Source organism: Botryllus schlosseri, chromosome 1 (assembly GCF_051294905.1).
Source record: "Botryllus schlosseri isolate E-star chromosome 1, Bs_hap1, whole genome shotgun sequence".
NCBI lineage: Eukaryota > Metazoa > Chordata > Ascidiacea > Stolidobranchia > Styelidae > Botryllus > Botryllus schlosseri.
Genome location: NC_137236.1, coordinates 38,538,235 through 38,547,303, shown reverse-complemented (window position 1 = coordinate 38,547,303; position 9,069 = coordinate 38,538,235). Strand labels below are relative to the sequence as shown.

General features: G+C 41.0%; 2 protein-coding genes and 3 non-coding genes across 7 annotated transcripts in view; 2 read left to right on the top strand and 3 right to left on the bottom strand.

Moving 5' to 3' along the window:
- The window catches only part of LOC145436675 (uncharacterized), a 339,318-nt gene that overhangs the window by 115,840 nt on the left and 214,409 nt on the right, over positions 1-9,069 (top strand). The window lies entirely within an intron of this gene.
- LOC145436452 (inactive dipeptidyl peptidase 10-like) overlaps positions 727-9,069 on the bottom strand; it is a 39,961-nt gene continuing 31,618 nt past the window's right edge. For all 3 annotated transcript variants that reach the window (XM_080313804.1, XM_080313819.1, XM_080313812.1), the window contains exons 12-18: positions 8,805-8,954; positions 7,060-7,126; positions 4,825-4,928; positions 4,666-4,753; positions 3,696-3,853; positions 3,315-3,449; positions 727-1,730 (exon numbers count right to left, since the gene is read on the bottom strand). In XM_080313804.1, coding sequence (XP_080169930.1) covers positions 1,483-1,730; positions 3,315-3,449; positions 3,696-3,853; positions 4,666-4,753; positions 4,825-4,928; positions 7,060-7,126; positions 8,805-8,954 — 950 coding nt within the window. In that variant the 3' untranslated portion in view covers positions 727-1,482. The remainder of the gene's footprint in view (positions 1,731-3,314; positions 3,450-3,695; positions 3,854-4,665; positions 4,754-4,824; positions 4,929-7,059; positions 7,127-8,804; positions 8,955-9,069) is intronic.
- On the bottom strand, positions 3,033-3,105 carry Trnak-uuu (transfer RNA lysine (anticodon UUU)). Its single transcript has one exon. It is a non-coding gene; the product is annotated as a tRNA-Lys (tRNA).
- Positions 6,191-6,263, bottom strand: Trnaa-agc (transfer RNA alanine (anticodon AGC)). The gene has a single exon. It is a non-coding gene; the product is annotated as a tRNA-Ala (tRNA).
- On the top strand, positions 7,600-7,672 carry Trnaa-agc (transfer RNA alanine (anticodon AGC)). Its single transcript has one exon. It is a non-coding gene; the product is annotated as a tRNA-Ala (tRNA).

Below are 9,069 nucleotides of genomic sequence, written 5' to 3'. Positions count from 1 at the left end.
ACTAAACAAAGATTTATATCTTCGTTACTTGCATATAACCAATATGCATTGTCTAGTCCAGGCCCTGGGGTTACCATACGTCCTCCTTTAAGAGGATATGTCCTCATTTTTGAAAGTGTCCTTGGAGGACGCCCAAATGTCCTATTTTTTGAGATTTTGTCCTCTTTTTTGAGAATTTTTGTTAAGTATAGGGTAAAATTTGAATGAGATCAAATCAGCACTGTAGTAACGCTCCGGCGGCTAATGACTTTTTTTAGTCAACCGACCATAACGTCGGGAAAAATTACCACTTTTTGCGGATTTTCCCCCAGAATTGTAAGTCTGAGAAGTTGGAACAAGTCTCCTCTTTTCATATTTCCGAAATATGGTAACCCTAGAATTGTCTAAATGTCATATCGGAGGCTAAGATGACAAAATACCTATCTTCCATAGTAAGACTTCTGTATAGGCTTGTGAAATATTCTCATTTTATTGCAATTGCAAACCCATCCCATTGCCGACACCTTTTTTCAGCAACACGTCCTACACAGCGTGTACAAGTATATCAAGGTCGATTGCAGCACTCTCCACTGTCGACATAACTCAATCTCGTACCTCCGTTCAACCGTTTCTTGCGACGGACTGGTTCCGGCGGAAACCTAACTTATAGCGTTAAGGGGCGTGGGAGTTTCCAATCATTGTATAAATAATATCATTGAGTATACTTTTCAGACAAACAAAAATAGATTAGAGGGAATAAAGTTTAATTTCGCTTGGAAGTGCTATGTTTGTAAATGAAGTGAAACACACATACGTTATTGCAATAGATCGCATCAAAATTGTGCCAGACATGTATAATTGTATAGTTCATTGATAGAATCCGAAAAGATAGCAATAGGCTATGCAACGATCGGTGATGCAACCAGGAGTGATTCTCTATTGAAGTAGATCACGTTATGAATATAAAGGGAATCGTCTCGATGGTAGAATCTTTCCAGTGGGTGGATAATGTGATAGCCCATCAATTACGGATGGATTTGTATAACCTTCATGCTGGACATTTAGTGAGTACAGGACAATAAGATAGGCAACGTCACTTCTTATCTCAGGGCCTAAAGATTCGGCTGTCAATACTGCCCATCTGAAAACATCTAGGCCTATTACATTTTCAATATTGTGTAGTATCATGGGATCTTCAACAGCAGATAATAACCATAAAATCAGTCGACAGCATCACATCAAACCATGAGTACATGATTTGATGTATGAGCAATGAGCATTAGGCAAGATAACAGTTACTAATCGTTATTCTTTCGTCACGTAGCAGTCATCATTTGCTTGCGGTGATAGCGGGATGAATGCACCGATCAATCGATTGATGGTCTGGACAATTTTTCGCCCGTTCGCGTGACGGCTTGTCAGGTAACAAATCATCGTAAGTTCCGCACAGAAATATATTCACATACGCTTTAGGCCTATCCGACTAGATGTAACTCGATCAACTCAAGTTCCTGTCAAATACTTCGCATCAAAGAGCTTCATTTGTCGCCATTTTTCGTCAGAGTCCTTCAGCAAACAACCTTTCAGAAACGCGCTGATCGATTGTAGAACTTTTGATTCAAGCAATATCGATTTTCGCGACCCTCTGTCGCCAGTACTGGTATGGTAAGTGAAAGTAATTGCATCCATCGGAACGTTTTCGAGTAGCGCGGCCTTCTTCAGCAGCACTGAATGTTGCATGTTTACTTTTCCTGTAAAGATATATTATTTATTTCGTCAATGTCATCACCAGTGCAGTTCAGTTTCATTTCCAAACCCCATGAGATTATTATTAAATGAAATGACGGGAAGGAGTCGAAACGACTTGGAGTAGTCGTTTAATCGGAAAGCCGCCTTGGGCTATAAAATGTAGCCTACGTAAGAGGCATGTACATTGTACATTGTACACCGACATACAAGTAAAAGAAAATAACATAAAATGGAGAAGCTATGAAGATGACACGGCATATATATCGATATGAGACGTGAATATACCAGGTCGTTGGCCGGTACCCTCGCGCGCTGACTATAGTATTCATTAAGTAGAGCCTGCTTGTATTTTGACATGATGTCGTGATGGTCAATTGTCGCATGCTAATGTGTCTAACGCTGAAGATGCCGCATACTAAACTGTCACCATGCTTGTGGCCCGATGCTCTTCTGTAACCATGCTCATATGTAGACATTGTCAAGTCTCCCCATGTGGATGTTTCCCCATATTCATGAGTCTCCATGCTCATTTATGTCCTATTGCCAATGTGTCACCATGCCGATACATACCCACCCACACTAATGTGTCACCATGCTCAGGTGTCCGCATGCTGATATGGCGCAAAGTTGATGTGTCCCCGTGCACGTGTGTCATCATTCATCATGCTAATGCGCACCCGTGTTACTGTGTCTTATGCTCAACAGTCGTTTTTCATTTTGTCGCATGCTCACATGTTGGGCAACCATCCGTCACGCGTGATTGAGCCATATCTTCTATTCTGCTGGAATTCGTGATATGACAGTTCGGCAACGAGTTGCTTATGCGCTTTATGTTCCGCAGATAAGGATTTTGCGTAACCGTGACCGTAAGGGAACTGATACATAAACCTGGCAATTTCTGGATTCCTCATAACATGTATGATTGACGCACGAAAAGACCATGGTCGACATGGTGTTACTATTTAATGTAATATTGTGAACAACGTTCACTCTAATTTTCACGAGTCTGCGCGCACTCACCAACTCACTGCGCGGTCCCTTGGACAACAGTGCGTAACGAATAAAAAAGAAATAAAATTCATCACTTCGGCTTTCTTGTGGGCGGTGCACGTTTTTCTGTGCGCGGTGACTTTAAAAGCGGTGTGCGGCCGCGCGCGCGCGCAGCTTCGAGGGAACAGTGATTGTGAATGTTCTATCTATGGGATGCTGCAGAATGAGTTGTTCGTCACTACATAAATGGACTTTTACTGCTCGAATTCTGGTGGTTCTCACTTATGATTTCGCGGATGACAGAGGAAAAAAGACGCCCGATAAGGGACTTGAACCCTTGACCGTTGGATTAAAAGTCCAACGCTCTACCGACTGAGCTAACCGGGCTCACGCGCTGCCAGCCACCAAAGCGTGCAGTGTTGTTTCAAATATTTAAATCAGCACCACCCGACGCCATATTACAATCATGTGAATGAGGGATGTAGGAAAGGAATTAGCAAAGCCATAGAAAACCCAGCATTTCGCAACTAGACATACCACCATGAATATTACGTCACCATTTCGTCCCATATATAATATTATGGAATGTAACTCACTGTCCTGCAATCCCTGGTACAATCCCAATTTTGAGCCTTTTTGCATGTTGACGACGTTCTTTAGAAGACTATTGTCGCTGTACTTGATCTGTTGTCTTGATGGCGCTCCCAGAATGCGTTCGGCAGCAAACGATTCTACGATGTGAATTTGACAAAGGGACTCGACAGAATGTGAAATTGAATCACGACGCACGACTAACGATCGTGCTTTGCTCTGATAATTAATAATGTTCGCAGATGTGAATACAAAACTGAGGATATTCACCATGACCTCCTATTTAAACCGTTAGCTTTGGACTGCTGATTTAGCTCGTAAAGCCGTTCAGACCAACACACTGTACTTCCAAAAGTCAGTAGTCAGGGAAAGCCGCGATATCTTACCGAAAAGCTTCCAGTCCGTGACTGGGGACCGTGCCACCCCGCATTTGAAGTTAGCATTTGTCGTGGCGAGGCCTGCAACGTATCCGCCATATCCGCCTGTTCCTACGATGCCGACTCTTGTGGGGTCAACTCTCTCGAGATATACCGCCGATAGATATCTGCAACGTACGATTTAACGCATCAATGCCGAAAGATGTGGTACATTCATGTATACTGTTAACGAAAACATGTTTTCACTAAATTCACCTTATCGCAGGGTATCAGGTAAACTGTACTTCCAAGTACCTATTTGTGATTTCACGCCCTTCCGAAGGCTGAAAAACAGTCAATTGCACCAGTCTCTATATGAACAAGGAACATATAGCCCAGAGCTAGCGGGTTCTGTTTTCGTGTAGGCCTGTCACCTTTTGGGATTTGAGATAGTGCATGAAGCAAGAACCCACTGCATTGTGTTCATTACAATTGACGCATTTGATTCATATCCAATCATTGGAAGGGTGTTAATATTTTTCGGACCCCTTCTATACTTCCATATCTAGTGGTTTCGACACCTATTGAAAACTTCGACTTCGCGACTTATAATCGACTATAAATTAAAGGCATTACTTAATTTATTTCTACTTCAGTACCACGGCCGACTACTTTTATCACTAAAGGAAGTGAATGGAGTTCAACATCTTCTGATGTGATCCATAGGCACACGATTTCAAATTATTTTCGACACTCGAGTCTTAAATACTGAATTGCTGATCGCAGTTTATTTCCAAAAATAGAGGAACTGTTACAAAAAGTGGTGATCACAGGTGCGATAGTCAGTAATCGAGCTCAGTATATATACTACATCCTTCCATGCAGCCAACATTTTGTCAAACCCAACAGACAAATCAATTGGTAACAAATGTCGAAGCATTGCCAAGCATATTATATAGGCCTACTTAATTAATGCACAACGGAATAGTCTATGTTCTACCTGACAACAGTCTCCATATCTTCTATTTCCGGAGCACCTAACTTTTTCAACGATTCCCGGAGCAGTAGCTCTCCTCTTTTACCGGAACCTGCAATATCATCGCATCACAGAGCGTTAAATATAAAATAAAATATACATGGAGATACCTAAATAGCGTACCTGCTCCGTCGACGAACACAGCGATAGCACCGACTGTCTTGGAGATGTATGTTGCAAGGTCGACATCGAACTTTTCTGTAACCGTTTGAGACCCGATGTCACCCCTGAAATTGTTCAGATCGATTACATACCAGGGTGCAAAAAGTAGGCAGTATTGCTACTCAAGTATAGGCGGAAGTAACGCCGCATATTTACATTTTCATGGTTGGAAAAGTATGCAGTTTTGCCCAAAATATCGTTTCATATAACCAGGACCGTAACTGCCACACCCCAAACCCCCAAATTGCGGGGGGCTCGAGCTCGAAGGGGGCCCCAAATTATATCGTGAATTGCAATAAATCATAGAGTATTTTTTTGGAAATGTTTCAAAAATTCGTTCAAAAAGTTTTTCGCCCTGCGCTCGATTTAATGCTGTCAAATATCTTGATTATTGGGTACCCTTCCCCCAACAAAATACGCATGATTTATAGAAAAGGGCACTTCGGCGTCGGCCATTACCGCGCCACGACGCACCAAGACATTTAAAATTATAGGCCATATAACATGCGACTCCGAGAAGTGTGGCAGAATGATCAGCAGCGAGAAGAGCTGGGCCGAAAAGGATCGAGGCAATATTGTTTGCGAGCAAAGAAATACCAATTTGAAATCGCGTGTGGGCCTACGTCTTTTAGTTTACTACGTTTTGGTGATTTCAATATCTTTTGACATAGCATATAGGAGGTCACGAAATAGCATCATGTAACGAAGTCATTATACCAACCGAACGGGTCCGCCCAAAGATGTTTAAATCTTACTTAGGGGTCCTACCTTTTCCAACACACCTCACTCAGCTATACCAGTAAACTTGATTACGTAAGCAGAGAGGGGATAAAAATTGATAGGAATATATATGCAATCCCAATCATATTGACCGATTCAATCATGAATTATAGAAGTTTTTCGCGCTTCGTTCGTTTAGGCGAAACAAGCGTACACACTAAATGAGCACCCAATGTGGATGATCAGTAGCGGCAAAAAACGTGTAGCCTGAGGGGGCGATGCCCCCCATAAGTTCGGTTTATCATCCTATGGGGCCCAAGACCAACGTTTTGGGGGATGACGAAGTGCTGTCACGGTTCTGCATATGACTTTAAGCACTCCGAACCGCGTGGTCATTGCTATGCACATACGTTCATCGTACCAATTTAAGTGGATCATCCACAAAGCTGGCTTTTGGGCCAGATGATTGATTTGAATCATTTGTATTGTGAATGAAACAGCCTTATTTTGTTTGAAATCTATGCCCTAATCCTGTTTATTCCTGATGATTTCGTAATATATTGCATCCCTTTGCATTTACCATCAATTTAATTCAGAAAGTAAAAGCTGGAGATGCCGGGCATCGATCCCGGTGCCTCACACATGCTAAGCGTGCGCTCTACCACTTGAGCTACATCCCCGAGAGTTTCCCAGCGATATAAACTCTATGGATATTGTAGTCAAGTGATGGAATTTGATTAATTTGGAGTGTTGTCAGCATCGGATGGCAATACAATGGTCAATAACGCAACTGCGGCGCGTTGTGTAAATAATCCAACACCATCATGTACTATCTGACCACGTGACAACAACACAGCACGATGACAAAACGTTGTTTGTTGTATTCATGGTGTTTTGAGATGCAATGGTCATTTACACCATTCTGATATACTTTATTTTATTCCCGTATAGCGGTTGACTTGCATAGCACAGTACAATTTTAGGCTTTAACATTCAAAGCATGTTCAATTACTGCGCTCGCATATTATCGCTAGATAACAAGCCTTGGATAGACTGGTTTTGTGATTACATTACCAATGTACGAAGATAGATGCACCAATCGCAAATAGAGCGAAGATAAAATAGTTGACACTATATAGGCCTACCGTATTGGTGTATACCGCGCCACTTGAAAGTGACTATGGAACATGCCCACGCAATTAGTAGGGCCTTATCCCCAAAATTGAATATTGCATGCATATTATAAGGCTTGTTGATATAACATTGTATCATTTATGGCCGCGTACGTAGAATTTATAGTAGACAGTTAATGTTTTAACATTGTTGCTTTTCGATAGTAAGATAATGCATAATGCATAAGCAAGATAATGCGAGAAATAATTTTTACGTAGCTGACTGATGGTAATGGGTCTGTTAATTTGGTTCCGTCGTCCTAGTATAAATCAGAATAACATATACTGATATGTATATATTTACTTGAAGAACACGACTGGCCTTTCTCCGGCGTGTACGCTCGCTGGTAGTAATGCTTTTATCCTGATATCTGAAAATAGAATCTATGTGACGGATTATTCAAATCGGACCGTACCCTATAGTTTATAATAGGATTGATTGATCAACGTCCAGTTAATCAACTCTATCGCTATAGCAAAAGACTGAAAAGGGCAGACCGGGCGTAAAACCAAACGATTGAACCTTACAATCTGAGAAACCCTATATGGATGTCTGGATTTTTATTCGCCATACAATCCGCGTCAACCTAAAACGAGCGTGGTTTGTTATTTAAGTCGGCAGCAAAATGAATATAATAAATAATAACTTCGCAATGGTGTTAAATGATCAATGATAATATCGATGTTGAACCATCAACACTAATATAACAACAACTCAATAAATGCAGGCAACTATCAGGTTGCAACCTCATTCGCCTCATGAGTGCTATCGCTTGTCATTGATAATGAGGGGCACTTGTAGCTACATCCAGATACATAAAGCGTATAATGACTCGTTATCATCGGGGATGTAGCTCAAGTGGTAGAGCGCACGCTTAGCATGTGTGAGGCACCGGGATCGATGCCCGGCATCTCCAGTTTTTGTGCAATTCCATTTTGTCGAGCTCTAGCAGTAATACGTAAACGTTCCCCTAAACGTGGTCGTCGATACTATCCAGAACTACCGTAATCTATGTACTTTTCACCGCTCATCATGATGTCGTAACGTAAGACCAGTTGTACATTTTCGTCAAAAATTTCTTCATCAGAATAAACTTTCGCCAAAACTAACAACTTTAGTTCTGCCGGTGGAATATCCATAGGTTAATGAGGAAATATTCTAAAGATGTTTTCAAGACCACGTTCCACGGACAATCCGACATATATTTTGATTGAATTGAATTGATGCGATTCGCAAGACTCTGTTATCATAGTGCTACAAATCGACTCCAGGACGAAACAGTCAGTAGCATATTGCTACACAGGCAGATATAGGTAGGGTTGCATTTAAAACAAAAATCTATCTAAAACAAACATATTTAAAACAATACCCTAATTTAAAACATGTTTTTTACGGCTTTTTAAAAGTCATGACGTCACGAATATTTAATTGAGACGTCATAGTGGATTGACATTGACAGTTGACAATATAGGGTAAAAATAGCTCCTTTCACGAAATATATGTACTATTGCTGTTTAAACGAGTATTTTGAGGGTTCCAACCATCCCATATCGATAAACGTCGGCTACATCGGGTGGTAATTGTCCGTAGGCTCATAAAACATGTTTTTTTGTAAAGTATTTACACAAATATGGCATGCTTTTACAACTTTAAAAAAACACAATTTTTTTAAAGGCCTTTATTAAAAACAATGTTTAAAACATGTTTCAAACAAAGTAGTTTAAAACACCGTTTGTTTTAAATGAAACCATAGATGTAGGATAATGTAACAACGTTGTACCCTTTTACAAGTATTGGAGGCAAACGTTCTGAAAATACCTCACGCGAATTTAAAATTAAAGGTCCCCAAAGTATGTTCAGGATGTAGCTGAAAAAATGGATTTGGCCGAGTGCTGACGTGGCACGCTTTTAGAATTCAACTGGAATAGATAACTTATATTTCATTACTGCGAAAAAGTACTGCGTTACCGGCCTCCTCTGATGATAATACACGCCACTAGGATTAGCTGATTTATGAAACGCCGCCTTCTGCTGTTGGTATTTATTACCGTGTCCGGATGCAGTTCTGATGACGTGATTTGACTGATTCGGTAGCACCATGTTTTGAATGGTGAGGTCAGTCGGTTGCATGACGCGTATCGTAGCAGGCACGGCGGTATCGTTGAGTTTTGCGATTCCTCCAAACGGAAAACCAGGGCCTGCAAGATTCAATTGATATTGACGAAACGCTTTTTAACTTTCACTTTGAATGAAACCCGCGACGTGGAGACTGTCGTTATATAGGAAATAGATCTTGATATATTTATATCTACT